At 32.1% G+C, this 14,660-nt stretch overlaps 1 protein-coding gene across 1 annotated transcript in view; it reads left to right on the plus strand.

The window, feature by feature from the left end:
• The first annotated feature begins 390 nt into the window (after nt 1–390).
• The window catches only part of Appl (amyloid-beta-like protein), a 310,493-nt gene continuing 296,223 nt past the window's right edge, over nt 391–14,660 (plus strand). Inside the window, exon 1 of the mRNA XM_085813964.1 lies at nt 391–766. Coding sequence (XP_085670090.1) covers nt 698–766 — 69 coding nt within the window. The 5' untranslated portion in view covers nt 391–697. The remainder of the gene's footprint in view (nt 767–14,660) is intronic.

Consider the following 14,660-nt stretch of genomic DNA (forward strand, 5'->3'; position numbering starts at 1 on the left):
GAAATGATACCTCTCAACTAAATATGATTTTTAAGTGGTTCCTTAATTTACAGTGAAGATAATTTCTGAAGATTTTATCGTTTAAAGATAATTTTTTAAACTAATGTTATTTGATTTTACGGAGTTAATTCCAATCAAAGCTAGTTTAAAGTTTAACGGTTCTTTAGCGCATATGAGCTAAATTACTTGAGTTATTTGGAACTATCTAATAATAAATAATTGTGGCATACTATGATTGTATAATTTAGAAAAAGATTTCTAATAATGTTTTTGTTTCGAAATTTCTTGGCTCAAGCTTCTGCCGTTCTGCAGTAATTTTTCTTTTTCTAATATCGATTTGCAATGTGCAGAATGCGTCACAGCTCTTAAGCTTAGCGGTCGAAGCTGGCAACCTAAAGTGTAATCCCAAATTTCTGGGTGTTTCTTCTTTGACGGTAGTTTTTTGTGCTCTCCGACTGGGAGGTGAATATATATGTCATTGTATGAGACTGTCATCAATAGACTAAACTAATCGGTACGACAAAGTCATAGCTTATCACCTGTAATCATTTAATAATTTCTTTAGCACATTTGCTTCGGAAGATCGCGCATCGTTATCGGGAAACGGTGCTGCATACAATGCATTAAACATTTCGCAGTTGTTAATAAACCAAATTTTCGCGGCATAACTTTTAACATCATAAACTCTTCTTAGAAAATGAAGCTTATAACCTCTTTCTTCTGTGTGTTGTTCTTCGCAAGTGCATTTTCGTCGTCTAGAGAAGAAGTAAGATTTTGTTCATTATTATTATCATCTAGTAATTATGCGGTATAATTTTGTTATCGTTAAGTATTGATAATTTTATTTTAAAAATATTTTACTTTTTTATTTTTATTATAGAAATGATGAGTTAAGAATTTTATGTATATTTTTTAGTATCCAAGATCTTACTTTAAAAATAGATAAGACATTTAGACATTTTCTGTGTATTTATCTTTTTAACGAATCATCCCGATTTTATTTATTTGAAAGCATATTTAGTGAAAAGTGAAATGCGAATTGTATGTGAATAGATTGGAACACTTAAAATTTGATGATGTATGATAGCAAAAGTTCATTGTATTGTGCAGAATACTTGAGGCAAATGTGTAACACCTTATCTGTAATGTACTGTGTTTACTTTTTGTATGATGATGAAAGTGAAGAAAATAAAAATTAGTTAACATGTAGATTTGTTAAGTGATAAACTAGAAGTCATTCTCTTTAACCATTAAGACGTGACTTTCATCATTCATATGTGTAGAGTATTAAATACTTTTGTTTAATTCATGTTTTTCATTTTAGTTAGTTTAGATGTTAGTTTTTTGTACTAGTGTGTAATTGTAAATGTTATGTTCCAGAACTTTCCAATTTGAAGTGTGGTCAGACATATATTTAGTCATTTGTAAAACGCATCTGTAAATATGTATTCAGAGAATTGAGAATAATTCACACATCAAGTTACATGTAGGCGAGAGAGAGAAAGAAAGACTGCATATCCATGCAATGATGTCAAAATATTTTAGCAGATTGTATGTATAAGGGTGTGACATTTAACTCCAGTCACTGTAATCGCTAATTGACAAATCTTGCTTTATCATTAGATCAAATATAAAGTTTCAAATCAAGATTTATTTTTGAATTTTGCTAATTTTTATAAATCCAATGACTTCAAAATATTGACAGCTGAGCTTAAGGGTGTGGCATTTAGTTAAGTTGTAATTGCTAACAACTAGTATTAAAAATTGCTCTATTTTTTTCCAGTAAAAAAATTACGCATTTGGAGTTTAAAATAAATTTTTTAAAGTTTTTTCTTTGTTTCTTTTCTTTTTTTTTTTAGTAGATTGTTAGAAATTGTTTGTACTTGATTAAAAGCTTACAAAGTAAGTGAAATTATAAACTTTCTAACCTTGGAAGAAATGTGAGGGGGGTTCAAATCATTCGGTATATACTCATGGATGTAATCAGAATTTTCTCTGTATAATTCAGGTGGTTGCTGTGGATTATTAATACGGGATTTTTTTTTTCATATCAATAAACTTGTAAGACTTTATTATTACATGAATATTCGTTTGATGTATTTTAATTTAAGTATAGATTAAATGTTGAGATTTTTCAGTAATACTGTATTTACTTAAAAATAAGACTCCTTTTTTTTTCACTGTATTTATGGTTTTAAAATTTAATTGGTTCTTACAGTCTTGTTTTTTGATAAATGAAATTGTGGAATGAGTTCAATTGCGACGCTAATCAGAATCAAGTAAATTTCAGTCAGAACCATTCTGTCATCAGATAATCGTCTACATTTTTATTTCTTAAAATTTATTATAAAAATCTAAAGAAAGTCTTATATTTGAATATATGTGATAATACCAACATTTTTTATGTACCTAGATGCAGCTACACACCATAAGTATGATCATTGAGTATTAGTTGTTTTTCTGTGTTCCCCCCCCCCAAGGCTTGGCATAGAACAGCTAAATAATTGAGTATAGCCTTTTACATGACTCTTTTTTTTTGGCCTTACATAAAGTGAACATATGAAAATTTCCTTCAGAAAGCTTGTTCCATCAATAACTAAGCAAATATTACTGCTGAATACTGCTAGTTTTGAGTAGGATTCAATCTTGGCAAATAGGTGGGCTGCATAGGTGTTTTTATGGCTTTTCCCTTTTGTAACTTGAATGCAAACCAGTTTCCATCAGAAAGCTCTTCTGTAAGACATCCATTTCATAGGCAAATAGCTCTCGTATATTTTTCAGGATCTAAAAGATTTTTAGAAAGAATGTTGAAAAGATATTCCTGCTAATGCAAAATGTCCTGAAGTGCTGTGTCATTATATGTAACTTTAACTCGGCTAACTTTAGCAGCATCAAATTAACAGTTTCTAGAAAAATAACATTAGTGTAGGAATATGCGTGTAGTCATGATAACAGATTGTTAGGAAAATAACATTTTTATTTTATAATTACATGTATTAGTAATCTATATGTTAGTCATTTATGAAGGCTTTTTTACGAGTGTCGTGGCATTTATTTTCTTTTCAGCTCTTTCTTCTTCTTTTGTCTTTATCATTGCTACATTGTATCTGTGAAATTAATTTTGTTTTAATTGTATGTTCTTTTAATTTCTTATCTTATTACTAGATAGAATTTAGAATTTAGTTAAAAAGGTCGTCAAAAATCAGTGACAGATTGCTCATAGATACTTATGTATTAACGTGACCACCTTGGGTAAAAGATAAGGTATGATAGGAAGTAATTTCATTAGTTTATTCCGATGCCAAGTTACTTGTTCTTCCGGAAAAGATGAAGTACTTCGGGCAAGAGGTAATTTATTTGTAAAAATAAAACAATCAGTAAGAAATGTGAAATGTTTGGCGACATATGTTCTCAGAAAGAATTTGAAAATTTTTATTTCATTGAGGAATCCAATATGAGAGTAGGTAGTCTGTTCACTGATATTACAAGTGTTGATTAAGTCTGTCTCTGTTTGTAGTCCTGTCTCTAAATTTCAAAAAATATTAAAAAAACATTTTTTAAGTCCTATGAAAAAGAATATTGATCTAACAAATAAAAAGAATGAGAGAGAGAGCAGTGACATAACTATCTCTTCGGTACTTATATATTAACCTCTTAACCCTTTGTGGAAATTTCGGCAGCTGTTGCCAGTCGCCTAAGGTTCTTATGTATTATCCCGTTGACTGTTGGCAGAAATTTCGGCAGTTGTTGCCAGTCGTCACTACTGAATTCTAAAGGAAGTACTTGCCCATAATTGGTGCTAAATCGTGCTATGTGGCCGGTTGACAGCACATAAGTACCATTTCTTTTAAAGCTATTAAAGATGTATATGCAAAATAGGTTTTAGTTATAAAATATTTCATTAATATTACAAGTTTTAATTCATTTATCTTTTGCATATGTTTATTTAACTGTGCAATATATTTAATTGGCTACTTCGTAACAAAATTTGCTGTAAACAGAATATTTATCATTGTTTTATGTTGATAAAATATTTTTCTTTTCATTTTAAATTACATAATTTTATCTTCTGAAAAGTTGCAAAACTTATTATGGAATCACCTTGATACTCAAAATAATTATACATTGACTTAGCATTGTTAATTAGCCCTTGTCGAGTACGTTAGGTTAGTTGAATATTGCAACGCACACATGGACTATCTCTGTAGAGGGAGGGATGCCTTCTTAGAGGGCTTTGTAAGGGAATTCGGCTCGTATTAATGGCCCTTGGTGAAGAAAAACTGAGTGCTTGCTTGTAGGTTTTAATAAAATTGCCTATGGTGTGCTTGGGAAATCTACTCACATGCAGTATTCAGTATACTATAATATCACAAATAGCCATTATATTGCTTTTGTTGCTAATTTTGGCATCTTCTGACATGCAGCAATATATAAATGACCTCAGGGGAGAATCAGAACAAATCTGTTGTGGGCAATAGACTCTAGATGCAATAATAACAGAATATCTTTATGCCCATCCAAGTCCAAATTTGAGAAAAATTGGTAAGTTGAATCCAGGGACAGGGTTGGCTGTATACACAGAGCAATGCTAACATCGGCATATGTGGCAATATTCGTCTAAAGCTTAGATCATTACCCATTTTTCAAGATTTATGTTGCTCAGTGTCACCTACTTTCATAACGGTGATGTATTAGATAACCTGGCTGAAAGCTGACTGAAAATGCGTGAAAAGTTTTAAATACTTTTTTTTTTAATCTTGTATTTCGTCTTAAAACTCATCACACTATACAGAAACAGAATAATAATAAATAAAGATTTCCTAAAGATATATATAACAATGAACTTGCAATACATGTACAGATGCCTATAGCATGCAAAATATGTACTATGTACTGAAAGATGATTCTACTTGGGTATGCTTGATATCGCAAGTACAGATTTGTGATCATTATTTTAGAATATCAGGCTTACAGTTTTTAATTTATTATCTCTTTAATTAGAAAGTTAAAATAACATTTATACATTTATATTGTCATCAAAAATTGATTTTGTTACACATATTTGTAATATTTGTGTAATCAAATGAATATTTAACTCCTTCAAATTGGAACAGAAACACACTAATGTAAAACTCTAAATTAGACAGAAAAAACAGCCTTACATACATTCTTTATAAAACTTGATCGATTTAGGAGAGTGATTAGATTAAGTCCTTCTTCAAGTGCAAAAACATTTTGTGCGTATTTATTAGCACAACTACCTTGGCACAGTTTGGCGATATTTTATGCAAGAACAAGAATAATCAGTTATAATCTTAAAGGATTATGCATACATATTTTATGTTTTAATTAGCTATTCATCCAAAAAAATTTAATAAACCTACAAGTTTTTTTAAAAACTTTTTTATAAATGTTTTGTTGAATATTTTATAGCTGTGTATTGTTATTTTAAGAATAGATTTAAAACAATTTAAAACAATAAAAAGAAAGAGAGAGAGAGAGAGAGCAGTGACATAACTATCTCTTCGGTACTTATATATTAACCTCTTAACCCTTGGTGGAAATTTCGGCAACTGTTGCCAGTCACCTAAGGTTCTTATGTATTATCCCGTTGACTGTTGGGAGAAATTTCGGCAGTGGTTGCCAGTCGTCACTACTGAATTCTAAAGGAAGTATAATTGGTGCTAAATCGTGCTATGTGGCCGGTTGACAGCACGAAAGTACCATTTCTTTTAAAGCTATTAAAGATGTATATGCAAAATAGGTTTCAGTTATAAAATATTTTATTAATATTGCAAGTTTTAATTCATTTATCTTTTGCATATGTTTATTTAACTGTGCAATATATTTAATTGGCTACTTCATAACAAAATTTGCTGTAAACAGAATATTTATCATTGTTTTATGTTGATAAAATATTTTTCTTTTCATTTTAAATTACATAATTTTATCTTCTGAAAAGTTGCAAAACTTATTATGGAATCACCTTCTCTCTAAGTGGTTTTGTAGCAACTGTATTCCTGTGGAAATTTTTATACTGTCTCTTTTGTACCAGAAAAATTGTACAAATGTATATTTTAAAATTGAATTTAATATAAAAATTATCACAATTTTTCTATAAAAAAACCTTTGGAAATTGGAGTACAACAAAGAGAAACTTACAAAAATGACAGCATTGCTTTTTTTAAAACTAATAAATTATTTGGTAACATACAAAATTTGCATTTTAATTAAGCATTTATCACGAAAATTTTCAACAAATGTACTTTTTATCTTTTTTGGCGTGGTGAAAATTTCGTATCGATAGCTTTAAAAATAAATCTAAGGCAGCTTTTCCCTTTAACGATTTTGAAACAAAATACTGGTTTTCTGCAGAAATTTGGCCCAGTTTGAAAGTCGCTGAACATTAGTTAGTGGTTCGGTTCGATGTGCGAATCCCGCGAACAGTCTGGCTGCATGAGCATTTTCGTGTTTTTCCCATGTGTAACGTATATATGAGCTAGTTGCCCTTAGAAAGTCCTCCATGAGGGCATCCCTCTTCGTAAGCAGATAGCCCTAGAGCGCTTTGAAATAATCAAATAAACCAAACCAATTATCGCAGTTTCTTTCGTTGCAAGCAAATCACGCAACCCTATATTTTAAAATTTAATTTACAACAAAAATATATTTCGATTTATTCGTAAAAACTATTGTAACTTGGAATATTATAAAAAGAATGCGTACGGGTATGGAGATGTTTTCTAAAACTGAAGGATTATTTGCGCATGGTTGCCAGAATCTGCTTCAAACTAAAAAATTTGTTGACTTCTGCTAAAGTCATCGATCGGGCTAGTAGAGCACCCAAGTACCTAATCTAAACGAAAACATTAGTGAAGTATGCGTAATGATGTTTACTGATCTGAACATGAAGAAAATGTAAATATGTTTGATAGTGGTGATCATTAAGAACGTTTGAGAAAAATGTGCTGTAATCATAGTGAATCATGTATTACGTATTATTATTTTAGGTAATATATGAATACTTTCTAGATAATTATATGGAATGAGTATTTTTAACTGCTTTTGTTTATTTGTTAATTTTCGATGGGTTGGATTTTAAGTGCGTTTACAAATAACGAAATTCGAATTCGAGTCCAGCGGTATCGCATCTGGTTTCCCTAAACGCCCCAACTAGTACGACAAAAATAAAATCTGATGGTAGAATTTTGTAGCTCACTATACTTTCTCTATATTTGTTTTTTATTTTTTCAAATAGTACTGAGTTTAGTAATATTTTTGTTTTTACCATTTTACGTCTAAAATGGAAATATGGAAGCTTTTGAAATTGCTTTAAGTGTTATTTAGCTGTAGCTGTAAAGACTACAATAGATATTATTTTTATTTAAAAAAGATCAATAGATATTAACAATTTAGTAACAATAGATATTATTTTGATTTAAAAAGAGATGCTGAATATTATGTATATATGCATGCATTAAGTTTTTAATGTTAAGTCCACTTGGAGGCTTTGTACATCAATCTAAAGTAACCAAATTCTTTCTATCTCTCTCTCTTTTTTATAAATTGTAAAATTTTAAATACCTGCACAGAACTGTAATGTTACCATTAGCAGCATACGCCCTCACACGTTAAAGGTCAAAACGGACATTCCTGAATACGCCAGTTGTCATCTGCAGATTCGTTTTTGTCTTTCTCCCTCACACATTTTGCAACTGCCTGATCACCCCGAAGCAGCAAAGTACCTCACACAAGGCCATTTGGCAACTGTCACATCCCCAAGCAAGGTAGTATTGTTTGCTTAATGGAGAATGTATTTTCTTTAGCCGAATGAAAGGTTCTCATCCGCTCAAGTTCTTTTGTTCCTGTTTTATTAAACAGAATCATTTGCATAGCGAGCGGGAACGCTTTTAATTTTCCCGACGAAGGAAGAGAAGCTAAATAAACTCATGCACGTGACTAAATTCAGTGTTTTCTTAATACATTAGGTATTGTTTTAATTCTTTTCTAGTGTCTGTCTGATGTTGCTATGAAGAGGAGATCTTTGGTATTAATTTATCCTTTTATGCGATTCGCAGGTCTTAAAAGTAATTTTTGAAATATAAGACATCAGTTTTTTTTATAAGAGTAGTTAACTAGCGGAAGTATCCGATGGCAGTTAGGTTAGATTGAGAGTAATGCATCTAACAACAGAGAGAACGATATCGCTGTAATCCTCCTTTAATAACGACGCAAAAAGTACGATTCATATTTATACATTTTTCAGTTTGATGCGATATAGAACCCACATAAAAAATTTCGATGGATAAATAAGCTAGTTCTCTCTCATTATATCAGCAATAATGGCATGCAGTTTTTAATGATTTTCGCCTTTCTAATCAAATGGTCGTAAAGGCTCAAGTTCTATCCAATATTTCACGTATATTCAATTTTAGTCGATTAAATGTCGCAAAAGATTGATCATTATTGATCAGAAATCAGTAACGCAAACAAACAAACACACAAACAGACATTCTTCTTTATATGTAAAGATTTTGTAAAATTTACCAATTTTTGATTAATATACTCTACGATTTGAAAGCGAGCAGTAGCAACATTTTTCGAAATAAAGCACTTTTACCTCCAACGCGCGACACTGTTGCCACTCAGAAAACTGAGTGCGAAAACTAGCGCTTTCAGAATTTTTAATTAATACGATTATTTCGTATTTCGGCTGATTAAATTCGTACGAAGATGGGAATAACCGAAATGACTTCCCACTGGAATCGGGAATAATATATTTAATGTTTGCAATGCTATTTTTATTTCATCGTAAAACTTGGAAATTTTTTTAAAGAAACTCTAGGATTTGAAAGCGAGTAGTGGCAACAACTTTCGAAATAAAGCAGATTTTCATCTCCGTCTTGCGAGACTGTTGCCACTCGGAAAAATGAGGGCAAAAATTATCGTTTCTTTTTGAGACTTTAACTGGACGTCGGAACGTCGTCGGACGTCTATGGAACTGGACGTCGACCTTTTCCAGAACCCAGAAAAGAATTGTAGAAAGTTTGGTGACAATAGCTATAATAGTGATTGAGTTATCAGAGGACAAACACACAGACCTTTCTTGGAGATTCCGTGTCATTAAACAATTGCATTCATATTGGTATTAATTTTAGGGTCTTTTATAGTTATCATCTTTCATTCGGTGCAAATCTTTGCACTCCATCTTTTCGAACATTTTAAATCTCAACCTAATTTGAAAACCACAGTTCGTGTGACCCATATTATTCTGGTTTTTATGATGACAAAATGGACCGAAAGAACATTTAAATAAGTAAATAAAAGTAACTGGAGTTTTTAGTTAGATAGGCCGAAAGATCCACGTGATCATAATTACTTTTCATTGCCTTCAACTTTAGGTAGCTTATAAAAAATTCTCTTTGACTGAATGCTGGGTCGCGGTTCACACTTCAGAATTGTGAAGCATTGCTCTAGACTGCCGAAAAAATACCTTGAGGGTAATGTCTTTCGCATTAAGAGGGTGTGCCGTTGAAATTGAGTTGAATCAAGTGAAAAAAAAAATCGCATATTAAAGTTTATATAGATTTCCGATCTGACATAGATGAGGATGATGAGCTTGTGTATAAAGATGGAGATGCAGTGATGGCTGCTTGATGCAATTCTTTATTTTTGGCACAGCATTATTAGTTAGCTCACATACACCTAAACTGACGCTGTATGAACATAGTAGACTCCCAATTAACCGGGGTACTATTGCGAAAGACATCCACGTTAATCCGACATACAAGTAAAAGTGAGTGGTACACCAGATTTTCACCATTGGTCGTGCAGGTTCATCCGTCCATTACTCCTGCCGCAACTAACTGTAGTTCCATCCAAATTTTTAGAGAAAACCGCCCCCTGGGGGGTCTGGTCTCTCACATCTGTTTCCCAACACCAGCCTCTCGAGTGGACTTCTGTTTCCCAACACCAATTTCCTGGTCACAGTGTATACCGCAGTGACCAATTTCCTGGTCACAGTGTATACCGCAGTTTTTAAAACCATATTATTACCCAATTAGCTCTTACCTCAGTTACGGTTATTCACTGAAAATTGTTTATTCAAACAAGAATAAACTTAACAATTCTCAGATGCCTAATATCCATGCTGGGGCATTAATGTTAAGTGCCCTTAACGCTAAACACTTGAAAATACAGCTGGAAAAGTTGGAATCTCACTCAGTTCTTCTGATTTATTGGTGATGTTTGGTTTGAAATTGAGAATGTTTTCTGGAGCATTTACTGTAAATGTTAGTTGACCTCATATGTATGCTGTAACCGAGATGTTGGTTTTATTCTAGTTGTGCAGTTAGATAGTGACCCTCAAAACACAAAAATTCCGTAAAAAAAAACTTTCTTCATTTTGGAATTAACAGAATTTATTATATAATAAAACACACGATGGTTTAGAATCCTGAGGCATTATTTTGTACCAAGCTGTTCAAACGGACGTGTTGATCACGAATTCTGTTGCAAATTTTCAAATTGTTGAATCTGGTAGGTTTTGAATTTTTTTTCGATTGGACGTCGAAGCTGATGTCTTTATTCATGATATATACTTACATAAAATAAATTTAAAAGTAGGCGTTTCTAAAAATCCTTTTTCTAGATGGCACTGATTTAGAAAAGTGTGGGAATGATTGATGCTTGTAGGAACGTGTCTTTCGACTTAATTTGAGCCTTAAAAGTCAAAATCTGAGCGAATATCTGGGTTTTTTTAGTCTTGTATGAGTACCATTCCTTTCCTTGGCTAGGCTTTGGCTCTAGCAAAATGAGCATATGCTGCCAAGAAATCCGAATCTGTTTACCTCACCAGCAAGCGGCTCAGTGGTAAGATCGCTGAACACTTGTAATTCCGGCCGGATTCAGATTCTGCCGAGCGGGTTGGTGCATGGGAGTTATTATGGTTATGTAATTGAATATAACTTATGCAATTGATACAAACCGGTTGCCCTTTAAATGACCTCCGCTAAGACATCTCTGCCGTAGGCAGATAACCCTCATATGCTTTTGCCTTAACCATTTAACTTATCTAACCTACTCGGGGGGTTACTTCAGCAGATGTTTCCCATTGGTGTGGTTTCTGAAGGGAGGAAGCGTTTCACGACCGATTTTTCAGTATGTAACTTTCTTTGGTGTTGTTCGAAGTCTCAAGCATACTTTGATAAATAGTGTTGAGGACACTAACCTGTTCCGCCATTCAAGGAGAAGGCACCATAGGGCTTGAAACTATTCTGATCGTTGCGCCAGTAAATCAAGGCAGTTAGGCTGCTCTGTATACTGCTTTTGTGGACATCTGTCCTTTATTAAAACTTGCAACACTTACATTTATTATTACTAATGATACATCTAGATAAACCGAGTTCTGTAGTAATATACTCAGTTGTAAGGAGGCTAGTAAATTACTTAACCTATGTTAGTAGGTGTATTTACAATATTTACGAACTAAGTAGGGCGCAGTCTACTAAGTCTGCGAGGTTCGCAGACCTGTTACGTTATTCTTTTTCTGTGACATCTAGGTTTCCGTTAACATGGGGTATGATCATGGAGATTCCTTTGGTGCAGTAAAAAGCCTCGAAAGAGCGAAGCTTATTTTGATAAAACTGGAAAAAGAGCTAACCTGTGTTAACATTACTATTACATTTGGAATAATTGCAAGTTTATCAATTAATATGAGATAAAACTGGCAGAGCACACTTGAGAAATAATTGTTCAAAAGTTTAAAAGAAAAATAAATGTCTTTGTTACAATAAATCACATTGTATATCATGTTGTTTTGTGAGATTCCCTTGACATTACCTACATAGCTAGAAATAACTCTCTTATGGTAGATAATAGATTATGACATATTTAAATCGTTAAAATAAAAAGAGTGTTTTTTTTTTAAGTCGAGAAAAACTAACATGTTTTCCTAACAGCTATTTTTTAAATTGATTTGACATGTTGAATCCTATAAAATGATTTTAAGAGATATAGTACAAGCATTGTTTTAAACGCCATGCGGTTATTCATATTGATAGCGCTTCACAGACTTTGCGAGTTCGTTGACATAGACGCTATTGTTTTGATACTGAAAGCAGATAATGAGAGATAAGACATCTGAGAAGGACGTAGTAATTAATTTACCTATAAAATGCAATTGTCTGTTACACTGAAAGATGAATCATTTCATTGAATGATAAATTCCGAATGTAAATTTAACGGCAGAGATTTGAATTTCTAGTCGTTTTCCTTTGATAAAAGCATTTTTTTTTTTTTTTTAAATAAATGTGTTTGTTGAATTGATAAGGAAAGTTCTGTTAATGATAAATTGTAACTGAAAATTTTAACGACAGAAACCATGTTTTACGTTATCTCCCCCTTATAACGTGCATACGAAGCAGTCTTCGGTGAGGCACATTTTTCCTTGCTTATTTTGCCGTAATTAACTAATAAATCCCTTAGAAATCGTGTTTAAATATAATTTACAGTGCTTTGCTGTAATTTATCAACCATATCCATAAGCAGCCTTTATTTACCAACAAGCACCCTTTATTATTATAATCACATCTTTTTTTAAATTGGTATTACGTATAGAGATTTATAAAAGTATACGTTCAGTTTTCGTTTAATACTGTGCTTGGTAATATAGTTTTAAACAAAGGAAGACTTTTACATATTGTAGATATTTCATTAACAGAATAACGACTTGGAAGATCGCTAATTTTTTCACTCTTTCGTGGGAGAGAAAGGTTAGACGGTTTCGTCCCTTTCTTGAAGTGAATAAAGTGTTATTGTCTTTTTTTCCTCTCTGTAAATTAATTCAGATAAGTTAATAATATTAATTAGCATAGAAGCTTTTTTAGAATTTAAATACATATTTATATAAATTAAATTTTTTGTGTATGTTCGTTTATTTTAGGTAATGATACACGCATAGACAAGATTATTGAAGAAACTAGTGATTATGATCACTCAGAATTAAATTTAATTTATTAGAGTTACCTCCAGTTTTAAGAACAGGCCACAATAAATGCCGCAAAGTTACTTCGCATGTTTTAATATAGAAAAGAAAAATTAAATTCTGCATTAATATGTGGCGTTGATTACATTTTTTTTTAATGGCTGTTTAAATTTGGGGAATTTTTTTCACTAACATCCAGTCTTCTGAAAGTAGAATTTTGCCAGATATTTCTTTGCTTTCAGCAGGTAATGAAACGTACCTAACTCGCTGAATTATTCAAGAATGGTCTGGAAACCAGGGAAAAAGAAATTCAGCTGTTGCCGCTAATCGCTAAATTCCGGACATAAGTTTGTTTGAAGTTATGTATTTTGGAGTTTTCTGTAACAATTCGATCGTAAAATTTAACGGCCGGACAGGATTTGCTGGTAGCCTTGTAGGTTTTCAAGCATGCACTTTTAGGAATCTTGCTGTTTTCCTTCCCTTTTTTTGGTAGATAAATGGTGCCTGTATACTATGGCTTTACACATACAGGCGTCTGCGATCAACAAACCGTTTTTTTTACAGCAAACTATTTAGGAGTTCCTCCCCCCTTAAATGCAGTAAATAAAAAGCAATATATATATATATATAAAATTCTGAAATTTCTTTTCTAAAAATAGTATAAGTATTGCTTAATGTCGACAATATCGTCGCGGTGACTAAAAAAAAAAAAAAAAGTCTTATTTATATTGCTGTGATGTAGCTTGATTTGCCTCAGTTATAGATTAAATGTACCAGCAGTGGGTCATTAAGCCATTTAATCAATTCAAAAACCGCAGAGAATTCTAGTATAAATATATTTTTGTGTACCCTCTAAATGTTTATATTTACGTACGTAAAAAAATTTAAATCTTTAAGTTGTGGGAATACTAAATTTCTGATGTACCTTTTGTGGACTCATCGACGTGAGCTATACAAATATTTAAGATTTGAAACAGTAGAAATTACATTTTGCCATATATATCGTCATTAATGTAATTGCTAAAGTAAAGGAAAAATACTTAAGATTCGAAGAGGAAGAAGAATCCTGCCATTTTGATCTGTCATCTACGACTAACTCACAAATGTTTGTGTGTAAATAAAAGAATATATTTTTGCATTTATGGTTGAAAAATAAATTTAAAGGAATATTTTAATTATATTTTCAACTGCCAGAAAAATTCAGCATTGTGCGTAATTTTAGTTTTATATCGAATCGTAGTACGCTAAACGGAAGTATGCTGAGAAAAGGCACTTGGCAGCTCAACTCTCTTCTGTAGCAGACGTTACTATAGTAATCAGAGAAGCTGAAAGGGAGAGAACTGTGAGGCGCCTGTTCTAAGTAACACGTTGTAGACTGGATTACTTTGTAAAGAAAGAACTCTCACATTGAAAATCTGTTAATATATGTACAAACTTGGAGATTTAACCTTTCACGTTATATCTGTATTTGCCAAATAAGTTTATTGTAGGAAGCATGAGCTTGTTTTCTTTTCTGCCATTCATTCTTAATTCCTCTTTTTTGAAATTTAAATGCATACTGTTGGTACACTTACACTATCCATGACATACTTTGATATGAAGCTGAGTATTTGCAATTTCCATGCCATGAACCTTGTACCTTAAATCTTGGTTTAATTTAGCAGCCATTCAGTGGTAA

The sequence above is a fragment of the Stegodyphus dumicola genome, chromosome 1 (genome assembly GCF_044657685.1).
Source record: "Stegodyphus dumicola isolate Sdum_Otavi_A_Nest chromosome 1, ASM4465768v1".
Lineage (NCBI taxonomy): Eukaryota > Metazoa > Arthropoda > Arachnida > Araneae > Eresidae > Stegodyphus > Stegodyphus dumicola.